The sequence below is a fragment of the Polypterus senegalus genome, unplaced genomic scaffold, assembly GCF_016835505.1.
Source record: "Polypterus senegalus isolate Bchr_013 unplaced genomic scaffold, ASM1683550v1 scaffold_5375, whole genome shotgun sequence".
Classification (NCBI taxonomy): domain Eukaryota; kingdom Metazoa; phylum Chordata; class Cladistia; order Polypteriformes; family Polypteridae; genus Polypterus; species Polypterus senegalus.
The window spans coordinates 30,494-48,179 of record NW_024384138.1 but is presented as its reverse complement, the minus strand read 5'-3'; the positions used below and the strand labels follow the sequence as shown (position 1 = coordinate 48,179).

Here is a 17,686-nt window from a genome sequence, read left to right as displayed (position 1 = left end):
AGCTGCTTGACTCTTTCATTGCTTCAAATTCAATACAGAATTGGCAAAAGGTTGGCACTTGCCTCCACGGTCACCCTAAGCCAATGATGCCTTTCCTTCGACTTCCACACCAATACCACTTCAGTTGCAATTCCTTGTGAAACATCAACAAACTGAGCAGTTTACATTAGTCCTGCCAAACATGCTCTAAAAATCGGCCCTAGGCAACAGCGTCTGCTCGGTATTTGTATAAATTTCTTTAAGCATGGTTAATGACCACACCTGTGTAGAAGTACCTGCTTTCAATATAGTTTATATCCCTTATTTACTTAAGGCTTTGTTTTGTCACTTGGCTATAGGAAGAAATTGTATTGACATGGAATGTTTTTAAAATGCAGCATGCCAGCATTAAAGACATTTTGAGACTTGGGCAACCTACTTATGAAAAACTGTATGATGTTTAAAGTCTCAAAAGTGTGTTTTACTTGCCAAACCTTTTTTTTGTTGGAAATGGTGAGCAATATAAAGTATGTAAAATGAATGGCTACATGTGATATTTCTCCTTGAGATCAGGCACATGCTCATTTCATATAGTGATGTTATCTTATTGTTCATTGTGTACTTGTTTTCCAGAATGTCAGGCATGATGTCTGGTGCTTATGGTTCTGTGGGAGCAGCCGGAGCAAGTGGAGGACCTGGTTCTAATGATCTGTCCGGTCTAATCCAGGCGTGAGTATCTGACCTTTGGAGGAATATGCAGTAAAATATAGACGCTTAGGAATATGCTTGGTTCTGTTTCAGAGCTAAGTTTGATATGGTTTTATATTTTCAACAAATTGGAGAATATAGACAGAAATGTACATCATGGTATTGCCTGAAATTCAGGTAGTTGAAAAGAGTCAAACCAAATTCAGTTTATTCTTTCATTGCTGAGTATATGCTCACAACCCTAAAGTTGGTGTTATTCTATCTGACTTTTCCAATGATTATTTTAAGTCATAGCCTTTATAGATAGATTGATACTTTATTAATACTATCTAAGGGGAAATTCTCATAATCCAGCAGCAGTATACTGATACAAAAAAACAATACTAAAGAGTAATAGAAATGCATGTAAAAACAGACAATAACTTTGAATAATGTTAGCGCCCACCACCCCCGGGTGGAATTGAAGATTCGCATAGTGTGGTGGAGGAATGATCTCCTTAGTCTGTCAGTGGAGCAGGACTGTCACTGATGCTACTCCTCTGCCTGGAGATGACACTGTTCAGTGGATGCAGTGGATTCTTCATGATTGACAGGAGCTTGCTTAGCGCCTGTCGCTCTGCCACAGATGTTAAACTGTCCAGCTTCATTCCTACAATAGAGCCTGCCTTCCTAACAAGTTTGTCAAGGTGTGAGGCGTCCATCTTTATGCTGCCTCAGCACACTACCGCGTAGAAGAGGGCACTCGCCACTAACCGTCTGGTAGAACATCTGCAGCATCTTATTGCAGATGTTGAAAGACGCCAACCTTCTAAGGAAGTATAGTCGGCTCTGACCTTTCTTACACAGAGCATCAGTATTGGCAGTCCAGTCCAATTTATTATCCAGCTGCACTCCAAAGTATTTATAGGTTTGCACCCTCTGCACACAGTCTCCTCTGATGATCACGGGGTCCATGAGGGGCCTGGGCCTCCTAAAATCCACTACCAGTTCCTTGGTCTTGCTGGTGTTCAGGTGTAAGTGGTTTGAGTTGCACCATTTAACAAAGTCTTTGATTAGCTTCCTATACTCCTCCTTCCCACTCCTAATGCAGCCCACAATAGCAGTGTCATCAGCAAACTTTTGCACATGGCAGGACTCAGAGTCGTATTGGAAGTCTGATGTATATAGGCTGAACAGGACCGGAGAAAGTACAGTCCCTTGCGGTGCTCCTGTGTTGCTGACCACAATGTCATAAACTTGCATAAACTATCAACATGTTTGGTGCACCCAAACCCCATTGACGCAGTTTTAGAATTTATTAGCCCAACAACTTGCTTCTCATAACATCTCAACAGACTGTGCAGGTGAGCTTTTGTTACTTTTTGAGTATTGTATAAATTGTGCTTCCAGTTGAGCACTAATTGGTGGTTAACCCTCAAATGGTGAAAATCAATGAAGGTTGCAAGGAAGATAGGAATGCAAATGTTTTGGACTGTGTACAAGGAGGACAGGCTCCTCAAACATTCAAGGCAGCCTAAATGTCTTTTTGATTGCTTACTTTCATGTTGCGCTCATTTTATTCTAGTGTGCTCCAGATAAATTGGCAGGAAAAAATTAGGTGATCTCATGGAACTTCTGAAGTGCAATTCAAGATTTTACACCATGATGAAAAGCCATGAGAGAACTGCATAATTGAATAACCCCTGTGATCCTTAGTTGACATCCTCATATACAACAAAATTCTACAACTGCAGTGATTAAAATTAACATGATTTCTTACCAGAAGAGAAATCCTGTAGTGTGATGGCCATGTTCAAATTTACATCTCTAATGCAAACAGTTATTTGAGTATTCATATATGTTAATGTTGTATGTTTAAGTAAACAATGTTACTCGCACAGTAAAATGGAAATTTCACTTTGATATCCATCAATTATGACTGTGTAAATCCTAATGTTACTAAGGTGATCAGTTGACACTGGAGGAGACTGTGCATATGAAATGCTACTTCACTACACGAATGACTTTAGCTGCAGGTGGGAGCTCCTGTCTCACTTTATGCAACTTTTGTTATGGTTCTGCCTTTGTTCAGAATCTGCTCCATAAGCTTTATGATGTTAGTCTCGGAAAGTCTCTTTCTCCCATGGGACGACTGGGATTCTTTCCTGAATAAGGAGTGGAATTGCACATGTACTTTGTCAGCATGCCCATGTTGATCAAACGCAGGAAGCTCTGCAGTCTACTTGTGACTTTAAGCTGTAGGGAGTTAGGTAAATAACATTCAATCTAGCTTTTATACAAGTAACATAAATGTTTTTATATAAAGACCATCACAAACCGCACTTTGCACGATACCTTGGCAAGCTTTGTAAGCCCTGCTGCTTCATTGAAGGACATGTATGTGGCAGATTCGCTTGCAGGATGACGCTCGACCTCTTGCTGCATCCAAACCATGCCATCTTTTGCCTTTCTACCTGGTGCAGCTGCTTTATGTGTGAGTGGATGTTTCTTGCGGGTAGGGCTTTCTTTCTCCAATGTAGAACCCTCATCAGAGTTCTCCTCTGTTATAGCACATCTTTATTTGAAAACTAACAGTGTCGGATCAGGGGGAGCGTGAACGTGACTGAGAGAATAAAATTGAATAATGAAACAGAACGCTAACTTTTACAAGAACCATAAATTTTTCACAGGCTGTTACAGGATCAAATAAGTCAAATGTATGTTTTTACTCTATAATAGTAGTAATAAATAGCTGCTCACTACTCAAAACAGTTAATGCATGAAAGCCCTGGGATTGAACCCTCCACCTCTCGAACTGGAGACGGCAGTTCTTAACTCTACACCAGCCAAGCGGACATATATGTGGGTGTGTCTGTTGTACCCTATCCCAATTTCTTTTACTTTGGTTAAATTCATGAAAAGCAGTGCACTTGTTTTTATCTGTCTTTTGTGAAAGTGTTTGATATTTGGACTTTACTCTTCACACGCTATACATTTCACGTCCGCATTTGGCCAATTTATTAGTAGAAAAGAAAAAAAGTTTGTTTTAGTTGTGTTCATATCTTGCCTCGTATTTCCTGTCATCCTACATTTACACAGATCGTTGTAGACGCGGAACACACGTGAAATGTATGTGTTCCAAATGACAGTTTATTATTTACCCTATACAATTCAAGGCACCTGACACCCAAATAAACGCACTTCATCTGGGAGAAATTTGTGTATGACTAAAACTGCATCAGTGGGGAATGGGATAGCAGGCTGCCTGCTGCCAGTGCTGATCGACACTTTTGCAAAACAAAAGACGCTGATGAGGAGGTGCAAGGGAATTTAAGGTGGCCCGGGATTACATCGTTTTTTTTTTTTTTTTTAACCTAGGCTTCAGGGATTCTAGTGTTTAAAATTTAATAAGGAGATATCAGAAATAATAGAAGTACATTGTGTTATTTTCTCCAAAATTAATATTCACAACACATTAGCAGTTTTCTGAAATTAGGCAGTTGATGCATATTGTAACTAAACCTTTGCTAATGTCATCAAGGGTGGTGGTAATAGACAATTGGGACAGATTCAGAGTTTAAGCATACTAAAGTTCTAGAGGTGGATGAAATCGGCCATATGTACACTGCTCAAAAGAATTAAAGGAACACTTTTTAATCAGAGTATAGCATAAAGTCAATGAAAGTTATGGGATGTTAATCTGGTCAGTTAAGTAGCAGAGGGGGTTGTTAATCAGTTTCAGCTGCTGTGGTGTTAATGAAATTAACAGATGCACTAGAGAGGCAACAATGAGATGACCCCCAAAACAGGAATGGTTTAACAGGTGGAGGCCACTGACATTTTTCCCTCCTCATCTTTTCTGACTGTTTCTTCACTAGTTTTGCATTTGGCTACAGTCCGTGTCACTACTGGTAGCATGAGGCGATACCTGGACCCTACAGAGGTTGCACAGGTAGTCCAACTTCTCCAGGATGGCACATCAATACGTGTCATTGCCAGAAGGTTTGCTGTGTCTCCCTGCACAGTCTCAAGGGCATGGAGGAGATTCTAGGAGACAAGCAGTTACTCTAGGAGAGCTGGAGAGGGCCATAGAAGGTCCATAACCCATCGGCAGGACCAGTATCTGCTCCTTTGGGCAAGGAGGAACAGGATGAGCACTGCCAGAGCCCTACAAAATGACCTCCAGCAGGCGACTGGTGTGAATGTCTCTGACCAAACAACCAGAAAGACTTCATGAGGGTGACCCAAGGGCCCCATGTCCTCTAATGGGCCCTGAGCTCACTGCCCAGCAGCATGCAGCTCGATTGGCATTCACCATAGAATACCAGAATTGGCAGATGCACCACTGGTGCTTTTTACAGATGAGAGCAGGTTCACCCTGAGCACGTGACAGAAGTGAAAGGGTCTGGAGAAACCATGGAGAACATTATGCTGCCTGTAACATCATTCAGCATGAGCAGTTTGGTGGTGGGTTAATGATTGTCTGGGGAGGCATATCCATAGAGGGTGACACAGACCGCTACAAGCTTGACAAAGGCACCTTGGCTGCCATTAGGTATCGGGATGAAATCCTTGGACCCATTGTCAGACCCTATGCTGGTACAGTGGCTCCTGGTGCACGACAATTCTTGGCCTCATGTGGTGAGAGTATGCAGGCAGTTCCTGGAGGATGAAGGAATTGATACCATTGACTGGCCACCACACTTTCCTGACCTAAATCCAATAGAACACCTCTGGGACATTATGCTTTGGTCCATCCAATGCCACCAGGTTGCACCTCAGACAGTCCAGGAGCTCAGTGATGCCCTGGTCCAGATCTGGGAGGAGATCCCCCACAACACCATCTGTCATCTCATTAGAAGCATGCACCGATGTTGTCAGGCATGTATACAAGATCACAGGGGCCATACAAAGTGCTGCGTACAATTTTGAGTTGCTGCAATTAAATTTTGGCACAATGGACTAGCCTGCCACATAATTTATTCACTCTGATTTTTGGGGCGTCTTTGAATTCAGGGCTCTGTAGGTTGATCATTTTCATTTCCATCAAACGATGTGGCATCCTTTCGTTCCTAACACATTACCCAGTCTATATCAGTATAAATATCCAGGAGGATTTCTTTTTCCCCGTTGAGATCTGATGTGTTTTCAAAGTGTTCCTTTAATTTTTTTGAGCAGTTTATTTATATTTTTTGTACATAATTATTTTTCAACATAAATTGGGATAGTTTAACAAAAAATTAACACAATGCAGAGCACTGTCAAATGAATGGTAACAAAAATAGATATAAATATCTAAATTGCTTATGATATAATTTCAAAAACTATACAAAATGTTAACTGATAAATAGCAAATGTGTTGGATTTTAGCATATTTTCTTCTGTTACTTTCAAAGTAGCATATGTGTGCATTGTAATCCTTTCAGCCAAAAGCCAGCCTAGTTTTGTGGAAAGAAGAAAGGAAAAGCATGGAGACATTGGAAGGCGGACCAAGCACCAGCCAGTACCACACCTGTAACTGATGCCTTTAAATCATCGTTACCCATTTCACATAAGCAACTTTTTGATTAGATGTTTACTGTTTGCCTTCTGAGTATCCAAGCAATTGTTATAAATATAAACGTTGACCTATTGAACTGGGAGTTTTAGCAAATAAAAGATTTTTTTTCAAATCACTGGGAGCCCTTTTCTTTGGAAAATAGCAGTTTGTGATCCAGATGCACAATGTAAATCTAGTGTTTAATGTAAAGTAACTTGTGAGTCTTTATTTAAAGTAGCTTGTGTTATTGGATATTTTGGGTCTTTGAGAAGAACACATTTAATTTTAATGGATTATATTGACAGACCGTCGTTAAAGCCTAAGATGAAATTTGTTTTGAAACAATTTGGTTTTCGTTAAGAGTCCATTCTAAAAGAACATATAACCACACTTTTTTTTAATTGCAATGAAATACCAATTAATTTCAAACTGTCCTTTTATTAATTTCTCTTTTTATATTTCCAGGTTTAATACAGTATTTTAAAATGTACATGATTCCATTATGGAAAGTCAAAGTTGTTGAAATGATTAAGTATCACTCTTTTTAAAACTAAATGGGGATTGGAAAGAGAAAAATCTCAATGTGAAATGACTCAACCTATGTGCTGCTATTTAATTGTGTTTTTTTTTTTTTAAAAAAAGCCATTTAAGGGATCATATGTAATAATTGCTTGCAGCTCACCTATATCACTTTCTAGCTGTTTGGTTAGTGGAATTAATTCCGAACCAGTGATGCAGGAAAACCCGATTTATTTATTCTTGCCCCTGTTTTGAGAATGATGTGTCAGTAAACAAGTACATTTTGGCATATGTTTACCCCACACACACCTCACAGAAAGCTGACTGCTTAAATGGTGAAATGGAAGGAAAAATTGTTTTCTGTTTTAGCAGTTTTTGACTAATTCTAAGTACAGTGGAACCTTGGTTTGCGAGCATAATTCATTCCAGAAACGTGCTCGCAGTCCAAAGCACTCGTATATCAAAGTGAATTTCCCCATAAGAAATAATGGAAACTAAGATGATTCTTTCCACAACCCAAAACTATTCATATAAAAATGATTACTACAAAATATAAAGTAAAAATACATAAAACAAATTAACCTGCACTTTACCTTTGAAAAGAACCATGGATGGTGTGAGTGAGTTTCTAAACTTTTGTGGGATTCCACCCAACGGGGCAACACGCGGAAGAGCGTCCCACAGCAATTGCAGTCTCCCACCGCTATAGCAGTTTGCCGTAAAAGCGAATCCGAAATGATCGTGGACATGCTATAAACACCTGCTGTCGATGGGTGATACAAGGAACATTATAAATGCACAGGGCACAGTACTACTTGGCAACGACCCTGCCTGACTGCTGTGTCTGTGTATTGGAGACTGGCAGATCCCACTACAATAAATAACCGTGCTGTTGCTGTTTCAAGCTGAATAAAGCTGGTGGTGTTAAAGTACTGAGACTCCGCTTCGTGCTTTGGGGCGCAAGACGGGGACTCGCACAGCACACGCACACAGTCACAATGCTGTAGTAAACAGTATACGCTTGTATGGATGTTGACTATATGAGTGAGGCACACCAACACAGACGGAGAATAGGAGACGATTGCCCACGAGAGAGAGAGAGAGACACACACACGAGAGAGACACGTGTGCACGAGAAGAACCATCTGCTGAGTTGTGATCACATGATGCTCAGCAGACTTAAGCGCATCCATACTACTCGTATTGCAAGACCTCGATCGTTTATCAAGTCAAAATTTATTAATTTTAGCTCGTCTTGCAAAACACTCGCAAACCGAGGTTCCACTGTATCTTTTTTACAGTTTTATATTCTTTCCATCCTGTAGGGGGCAACAGTTTGCTCAGCAAATGCAACAGCAAAACCCTGAACTGATTGAGCAGCTGAGAAGCCAAATCAGGAGTAGGACACCTAGTGCCAGCAATGAGGAGCAACCTTGACATGGTGAGAGGTATGATGAGAAAGGCCGAGACGGTGCTTAATTAAAATTTTGTTTGTATTATAATGGGCTGTCTATACATTTTTATATACTGCAGAAGGAAATAAAATTATTGACATTAATTTTACACTTTTTGGATGTACATAATTGTATCCGGTGTTGAGGGTAACTCATTACAAGTAACTTTCATTACATAGATTACTTTATTGTAATGAGTAACCTAATGCAATACTGTACTTATTTTACTGAAGTAAAAATAATATCTGTGTTAAAAAAAAAAAAAATACAAATTAAAGTATAGCCATTTTTTCAATAACTTTACCGGGTGCTGTCTGTGTAACGTGCATGTCCTGGCTTTCTGGTGACAGCTGAGGAGGAGCATAAGCACATGTGTAGCGAGTAAGCCAGTAAAAAGAACTAAACAAAAGTTAGAAGTATACATTCAATCCTGAATGTATGGAGGGAAAAATTTAATCTGCCTAATTCAGAGTCACAGAGCCAATGATCATCACAGCAGCATTTGAAGTAAAGCAAGATGCAAACATGGTGGGCAATACCTGTGGTCCTTGACTCAATCACACAGCCAATCATAACAGAGTGGTGCATGCAATCCAGTAACAAACTTATTACTACAGTGTCAGTTTTAGTTTTAATCTAATAGACATTTTGAAAGTGTGTTATTGGGTATTGCAGCAGCCAGTGTTCTTACCATGCATCTGTGGGAACTTATGCTGGGGATTTATAAAATGAGGGTGAAGGTTATTTACTTAATTATTTACTTCACATTACATGAAAGACTAAACATATTTATAAAACACAAGAAAATAATCAAATCTGATCATGTTTCCAGTAAGTTTAATGAAGGTTCATATGTGGGCTTAGAATTTAATAAATGCTGGCTCTTGAATAGTGTAGTTTTACATACAAAAGAAAGAGAAACAAATTATAAAATGTAATGCATTACAAGCAATAAGTAAATAAGTTTACTTTGGAAAATAACTTGCATTACTCCCTGCTTACAAAAAAAGTTAACGTTCCCTGATACTGCCTATAACAGTCTTTATTTAGACCTATGCATTTCTTTTAAGTATGTTTCTATTAAAACAAATCCGGCATGAAATGACACATCCCCAATGATCAAATGTTTTGTTGTACAGAATGAATTTACGTAAAGCTACATAAGGGGTTTTAACTTCTAACTCCCCCATCTTTGCATATTTGTTTTGTTTTCAGCTTCTGCTTATTTTCTTGTATTTAAGAAAAAAGGGTGATCTCTGACTCTAGCCTGTATATAAAGACAAGACAGTCCTCACAAAACTGTAAAACTGACTGAAATTTGTTCCTGTTTGTTTTTAGGTTGGAAGGATGTTCAGTTGTCGCAAGATCTTCAGGAAGAAGCAGCAAACGATGAAACAAAATGAAAGGACATGCATGTCGGGGGCCCCACCACCCATTGTCTTCAAATGACTTATCTTTTTTATATATGTATACAACTTCTCCACCTCTGACAGTTCGGACAGTCTAGACTTGTGGATCAGTTTGCATATCACTTGGCGTCATTCTTTTGGCGCACTCTCTAAAACCCCCCCTTTTTTTTAAGTACTTAATATTAATGTGACTCATGGCCATATGCTGTGAATTCATTTGTGAATACAGAAGAGGATCAAATGTTTCTCATGCTGCCACTGCTCACAGCTGTACATCCTCCCCAAGACAAGTGTTGTTTTGTACAGAAAGTAAATAATGGTGTTTTATTTGCTCCTCCTATTGTTTGTTTATTTGGAACACTTGTGTTCAGCCAATTATGCCATGTATACTGGGTTCCAGGCCTCCTTGTCAAGTCCTTCTCCATCAAGATACTTGTGGCCTATTTATGCCAAATGGTTACTTTTGTATTACAGTACCTGCTTGCAAAGGATTATTTGGCATCTTAAACAACTAGTTGGTAATCTTCCTATAGATTGCAAGGACCCACTCTGTAAAAGATGTACTATTTTGTTGTCTTTACTCATAAAAAGTGGTAATCAGTCTTTTAGATGCATGAGTGGAGCTTCACTGTCCCCTTGTGATGAAAAGGTTGGGTAGACTCAACAAATACTTTTTATAGGTGCTTCAATAGGCTAAAGATTGATAGCTTACAGTAAATCTGAATGAATGGTTCACTTGACCAAGAAAATTATTTAAATTGTAGTGAATGAACTTTAAGGGCCCTCAAATTGGCTTTATTTTTTGGAAAGTCAACGTGAATAGGATTGAAGAGAAAGTTGTAATTATCTGTAATGTGGAAATTTATTTTTTTTTTATTGGTGGGAAAAAAATGGAGACCGTAATGCTAAAAGTGACCTTTAGGCACAGTCAACGCGATGTAGGCGAGAATGACAGTATTAAAATTGACTGCACAGTAGCTAATTTTCTAAAATAATATTTGCCGCGTTTCGTTTCGATGTGGGACGTAGGCGATTTAAATAGCTTCAGCTGGGCATCTTTAATAAGGCCTATATTTGTTCATACCTGCGTAAGGTCTGTGGGTTTCCGTATCATGTATGTGTTTCGTGTTAATGTAATAGTGTCGGAACTCTTCTTAAGCGAGACAGAGAGAGAGAGAGGTGCTATTTCCGTAACGTACTCCTGTTTGATAAACAAGTGTCACACCAATAGACGAACGCGTTGGAAGAATTTTCTCCAATCAGCGAAGACGGTAGGCGGAAAAACTGGTCTTTAGGAGGCGGAAGTAATTGTAACAATCGGATCGCAGGTAAGATATGCGTGTGAATTTTATTTGTTTTTAGTGCATATATTTTAACAAATTGTGACACGATTAAAAATTCGCATAAAAAATTAGGTATTATGGCATGAATAAAGAGTCACTGACCACTGTGAAAAATTTGCAAAGCGGCAGTCAATGAGGGGGTTTATCTCCTAAGCCAATGGAAGCCGCGGTTGCAGCATCTTACTAACGATGTCCCCTCGGAATTTCGGTTTGGGGGCGGAATGGAATTATCTTCAAAGGCAGACGTGATTTTAGTTAGTGTTTACTTTTTGGTCAAACCTGTCATGTCTGGATAATTGGTGGGACGGAACCACTAAAGGTATGGTATTCTTAGACTTGCCACTGAATGATCGCTGCACGGCTCTCCTCTAGTGGATGACATAGTATTCGACATTCACTCCCTTCTCTCTCCCTATTCTTGGTATAGCCGGTCGTTGTAATGTATGCATTATTTTGTTAATAACAAACTTGGTAACCGGCTCCTCCTTTGTAATCGGTGTTGCACTGGGGACGACGACGTCATGCAGATTTTTGTCTGCGAGTACGAGTGGGACTAGGATATTGTGCTAATTTATTGAACATGACACACCTCTGCCTATTACCTGTCATTTGTATCTCTTGTCGGCTTTCCGGACGCCGTAATTTCCTAGCTCCACTTTTTATTTTGTTTAATTATATCCGTTCAGGAGCAATTTATTTCTGACGGGTTTTGAAGAACCGATATGCTGAGCTAATTGTTCACTTATTCTTATTAAGCAGTTCTTGTGCGTTCATGGATTTTTTTTTTTTTTTACGTCCGGTAAAAAAAAAGTAAAAATACTTTAAATAAAATAAAAAGTAAAGATACTTTAGACACTTGTGCACTAGATTAGGACCAGTTGTATATACTGTAGTCATGTGAAAAATTAAGTACACCCCTTGGAAATTGTTGACTTTTTTAATGATATTTGAATAGGCGAACAGTGCCTACTAATAAAGGTGATAAACTTGAATAAAACACAAGGACAATTTTTGTCTTTTTAAATCATGTAACGGTCTGCTAGAAAAAGGTAAGTAAACCCTTGGCTTCAAAAGCTGGTATTGCCTCCTTTATCAGAAATTATTTCTTGTGGGCATTTTACATAGCTGTCCACCAGTTTCTGACACTGGGAATTATTTTGACCGCATCCGCATGAAAATTCCTTATTTTACAAGATGTTTGTGGGTTTTCATGCATGTGCTGCCCGTTTTTCACCCACAAAAATCTTCCCAACAGTTTAATTGGATTTAAATCATGGCTTTGACTAAGCCTGGCCATAACAAACTTTCCATCTCTTCTTTTCAAGCAATTCTTTCATAATCCAAAGCACACTAGCAAATTTACCACATTGAAAGTTTAATTTCTGGATTCAGCTTTCAGACAGATGACTTCAAAATTCTCAAACACCCTTTAATATGATGTCAGTTTTGTAGCTGACTCAATGACTGCAAGCTTTCCAGGCCCTGAGGCAAGAAGCAACCCTAAACCATAACTTTTCCACCACCATGCATCGTAGCTAGTGTGAGACTTCTCTCCTAAAATGCTATTTTTTTATTTTGTCCCAAAATGTTTACTGTTAATGTGGCCAAACAACTCTTATTTTTGGTTCATCTGGCCAGAGCACATTGTTCCCGAAGTCCTGGACTTTACCTGTTTCTACGATGGCAATCTGCAGTCTTGCTGTTATTTTTGTACAGCAAAAACTTTTCCTAGCACACCTTTTATATGCGGTATCTGATGCATGTACTTTGACACCAGCTTTCATAAGAGATACATGCAGATGAAATTTTGAGTTTCCTGGAGACTTATTTTAGCTAGTCTTTGATAAAAGCAGTTGTTTGAAATCTACATAACCTGAAAATGATTTTTCTTACAGTGAAATGATTGATTTCACATAATCTGGTGATCTTTTTAAATCCCTTGCATACTCCTAGGCATCAACAACCTTCTTTCTGATGGTCTTAGAGAGCTCTTTTGATCTTGGCATGATGACACCATAACTAATTCCACAAAATTTTTTTCCATAGCTACAGTTCAGAAGAATGATAAAAAAATCAAAACCCAGACATACTGAGATTAATAAAGGATCAACCCATGTCAATATTGTGTTGAACCACCTTTTGCTTTAATGACAGCCTTGAGTTTGTTGGGATACTTCTCCATCAGCTTTGCAAATCTAGATTGAGCAATATCTGCCCACTCTTCTTTATAGAACTGTTCAAGTTCGGTCAAATTGGATGGGGAGCGTTGGAGGAGTGCTATCATCAAATCTTTTCACAGATTTTCAATAGGATTTAGATCTGGGCTCTGACTGGGCCACACAAGGACTTTCACTTTTTTCTCTTTAAGCCACTGTGTACTGTTTGCTTCGGGTCTTTGTCGTGTTGAAAGGTGAACATTCTGCCCATCTTCAACTTTCTGAAAGAGGGTAGCAGGTTTTCCACAAGAATTTGATGGTATTTTGCCTCATCCATTTTTCCTTCTACCCTAACGAGAACCCCAGGCCCAACGGCAGAGAAACACCCCCAAAACAGGATGCTGCTACTTCAGTTTTTTACTGTAGGTATGGTGTGTTTTGGATGGTGAGCTGCATTGGATTTCTACCAGGTGTACTTTTCGATTTTGGTCTCAGCTGCCCATAAGACCTTTTTCCACTCAGCATCAGAATCTTCAAGGTGCATTCTGGCAAAGCTCAAACGAGCCTTAATGTGGCCTGTCTTGAGAAATGGCCTTTTCCTTGCAACCCTCCCAAACAAGCCACAAATGTGGAGCACTTGTGAAATTGTTGCCACATGCACACAATGATCATTCTTTGCCATAAAGTCCTGTAACTCCTACAAAGTGGCCATTGGCCTCTTGGTAGCCTCTCTTACCAGTTTCCTCCTTGCCCTTCCATCCAGTTTGGAGGGCCGGCCAGATTCAGGGAGGAACCTAGTAGTACCAAACATTTGACACTTCTTTATTATGACTTTACTGTGCTACGTGGGATTGATAAAGCCTTTGAGATTTTTTTTGTATCCATCTTCTGCCTTATGTCTGTCCACAACTCTATCCCTGAGATCTTTTGAAAGTGGCTTGCCACCCACAGTCAGTTGTTTTGCTGTCAGTTGCACTACCAAGCAAAGGAGTGAATGCTCCAGGAACAGCTTCAGTAATCACACTCATTACAACTGATCACAGGTGGTAACCAGTAACCGTGGTCTGCAATGGAAATGGTGGTTACTTACACCTGATTGAGTTTACAAATGTTATTTTGGGGGGGGGGTGATCCTTTATTAATCTCAGTATTTGTTTTTTATTTTTAAAAATTCTTCTGACATTTGGATGTTATAGGTTGCATTGAGAAAGTAAAGCTGGGAGGAAATATTTTTTGTGTGTTTTGATTTAAGGCTGTAAAGCAAAAAAATGGGAATATTTTGAAGGGGGTGGGATTCTTTTCTATACCCACTGTATGTTTGATCTTCAAATATGTTGGAAAATGTCAACAATTTCCTAGGGGTGTACTTACTTTTTCACATGACTGTATATATAACTGATTTTCCTCCTTCCAACTCTGGCCATTTTTTTGGAGGCTTGCCCCCTCACTGGTGTTACTGAACAAGATGATCTTGGTAATCTGAATGCCGGTCAGTTCACTAGCTAAACTTGTTTGCCTAAATCCCCATGAATGTTTATTTTTTTTCCACTCTACAGCCAAAGTACAAAGTGTGGAGTCCTTAAGTCAAAGAGGTCACAGTTTGTGTTACACTGACCTCCATGCCTGGAAGTGTGCCATTACAACTTCCTCCTCCTCCTCCTTTCACCCCCTTGTGACAACATATCTGACTCAGGATGGACATCGTGATAGCAAAGGTGCTCTGCCTGCTTGGCGTGTTTGTCTTCATGATGGCAGGATCACTTGTTCCTGTGTGGATCATTCAGGCAGATTATGAGAAGGCCTACCGATCAAGAAAGATTCTGTCTCTTTGCAACTCTTTTGGGGGTGGTGTCTTCCTAGCCACATGCTTTAATGCACTGCTTCCTGCAGTGCAAGAAAAGGTAAGTGACCTTCATATCCCTAAATCACCTCACCACAACTGGCAACTTCTTTATTCTCTACTTCTTTGCTTATTCATGCCATCCTTATTTGCTTACATTCCAAGGTAGCTGATGTCTTGCAACGGGTCAACATTAAGACAGATTACCCTCTGGCAGAGACGATGATGCTGGTCGGCTTCTTCTTGACGGTGTTTGTTGAGCAGGCAGTGCTCACCTTTCGCAAAGAGACACCCCCCTTCATTGACTTGGAAACCTTCAATGCTGGTGGTTCAGAGGCAGGTAGTGACTCGGAGTATGAAAGCCCATTCATCAGTGCCTCCCAAGGGGGCAGCCGCCACCACCACCATCATCACAGTAACCACCTGCGACCATCAGAACTAGCCCGTGCTGGTCCTTTACGCCTTGCCAGCTTAGTCTTTGCACTGTCAGCCCACTCAGTTTTTGAAGGATTGGCACTGGGGCTGCAAGACAAAGGGGCAAAAGTCACAAGCCTTTTCCTTGGAGTGGCAATCCATGAGACGCTTGCAGCAGTGGCTCTGGGAGTCAGCATGGCCAAGGCATCACTGTCCATTAAGGATGCAGCCAGAATTGCCACAATAGTGAGCTTAATGATTCCTCTGGGAATTGGGGTGGGGATGGGTATTGAGAGTGCCCAGAATCTTGCAGGCAGTATCACTTCGGTGGTTCTTCAAGGTGTGGCAGCTGGCACTTTCTTGTTTGTGACCTTCTTTGAGATTTTGGCCCGTGAACTGGAAGAAAAGCAAGACCGGCTCCTTAAAGTTCTGTTCCTCATTCTGGGATACACAGTGCTGGCCAGCTTGATCTTTATCAGGTGGTAAGGATTTGCTGGTCAACATGATGTCCTTTCTTTTAGACTGTTGGAAATAGGGAAGAGTGTGGACGCTTTTGAGTCGTGTCACAACAGATGGACCTTTTTCTGCATTATACTCCTCTCATGCTAAAGCTCTACTGCATTCTTAATCAGTGGTACACTGTTGAAATAGTCAGTTTGAGTGTTGAAGTGTGTGTGCCTGACAGTAAGAGTGAATGTGTTTGCATATGCATGATCACACTCTTTGCTAAGAGTAAGCAAGTATTTGTCTTCATATATGTGAGGCTGCTGTTTGTGAATGGGTATCTTTTTAAGGGTCTGTGTGATAAGACCATAACTTATCTATTGGTGTGTATGTGTAAACAAGTCCCTTTGGTTAGTGTGACGCCATTTGACTATGCTCCTCAAACCCAAGTGTCTATAAAGACTGCAGGGTTATTAAAATCAAAAGTGGGAAGTTAAACACATTATCAGTTTATTCTCTCTGGACCTTAAATAAAAGGGTCTGGTGGTGTCCTAATTGTTATGGGGGCATCTGATAAACTTTGGCCTATGAATTCCACTAAATTCCCAGCTCCCTTTATTTCTGACTGGCATTCTTTTTAGGCTACTCCATTTTTGTGGTTAGAAACTGTTGTCTTTTGGTTTATAATTCCATCTCATATCTTCTTGGAAGAGAGCAGTAGTTTATACTACATATTAGTTCAACACTTAACTTTATGTGCCGACACCCATGTGTAGCATCAACCAGTGCTGTTAACATGTGTCCATATAATCTGAGTCTACAGTATATAAAGCTGTTAGTAAGGAAGAAGAAATGTATTACTGTTCTCAATACAACTTATATTTAAAGCTGCTTGGTTGTGTTTTATAATAATCCATTTGGAAATTAACAACACAGAAATGGATGGTTGAAAAAATGTCAATTCAGTACAGACTGATAGTACTGCTAGACCAGTGGTGGGCAAAGTCATTCCTGGAGGGCTGCAGGTTTTTGTTCCAACCCATTTGCTTAATAAGAAGCACTTACTGCTCAAGTAACACTTCTGCTTCATTTTAGTTGTCTCGCTCATTAAGATTTTGAACCGTTATCGCTCATTTTAGTCCTGAACTACTGTAGTCTCGGTTTTTAATTGCTCATTAATTAGCAATAGGCTGCAAATGACAAAAGAAACCAGCATTTCTCCATTTAACCTTTTTTCTGTTTACACCCGTGTGTGTGTGCATTGTGCAGTAATTGGTTTAATTAAATACTTGGAAATAAAGTGAAGAGAAAAAACTGAAGGACTGAGAATTACTTATCCATTTTTAGACTTCAGATCATTTTTATGATATCCTTGGAAAGGAAAAAAAATCTAGGAATACATATACATTGTGGATCAAGTGTTTTTATAAATAACAACCCATCCCTATCCTCCTCTACAAACCAAATATCTCTTTATTACCAACCTTATTTCAGTTAGATAAATTTGGATTGTTTTACTTTTTATTTTCACAAGGTGGCAGTGTCTGACAAAAGTAGATTTTTTAATAGGAGAAACCTTATCACCATGTATAAGCTTTGGCTTTGGAAGAGTAACAAGACGGTAAAATAAAAAGAAACATCAAGAATCCTTGTTGTTGCTATGTGCACTAGGTGGGATGCTATGAACTGGGCTTCTATCTTTCTAGGACACACTGTCTCCATAATTTGGTGGTCTTTCCCCCTCTGCTGCTATTTTTCTTATCTGCTTGTGGGTAGATATTGGGTACAATTGAAGTTTTGAAGAAAAAAGTCTTGAGACTTTGTTTACTTTCCTTTTTTGTTTTCAGTGGGGCTACTACATCTTGGTTCTCAAAAGCCATATGCGTTCCCAAAGTACATCTG

At 39.6% G+C, this 17,686-nt stretch overlaps 1 protein-coding gene across 3 annotated transcripts; it reads left to right on the top strand.

The window, feature by feature from the left end:
- Window positions 1–542: 542 nt before the first annotated feature.
- LOC120521828 (zinc transporter ZIP3-like) lies at window positions 543–16,675 on the top strand. Of its 3 annotated transcripts, none has more exons than XM_039743156.1 (5): window positions 543–708; window positions 8,050–8,165; window positions 9,517–10,915; window positions 14,643–14,987; window positions 15,092–16,675. In XM_039743156.1, the coding sequence occupies exons 4-5, from the start codon at window positions 14,781–14,783 to the stop codon at window positions 15,824–15,826; spliced, it is 942 nt and encodes a 313-aa protein (XP_039599090.1). In that variant the 5' UTR covers window positions 543–708; window positions 8,050–8,165; window positions 9,517–10,915; window positions 14,643–14,780; the 3' UTR covers window positions 15,827–16,675. The 3 variants fall into 3 exon arrangements, with proteins under 3 accessions (XP_039599090.1, XP_039599089.1, XP_039599091.1); XM_039743155.1 differs by having other exon boundaries at window positions 565–708; window positions 8,050–8,172; XM_039743157.1 differs by lacking the exons at window positions 543–708; window positions 8,050–8,165; window positions 9,517–10,915 and adding an exon at window positions 10,922–11,249.
- Window positions 16,676–17,686: the final 1,011 nt, after the last annotated feature.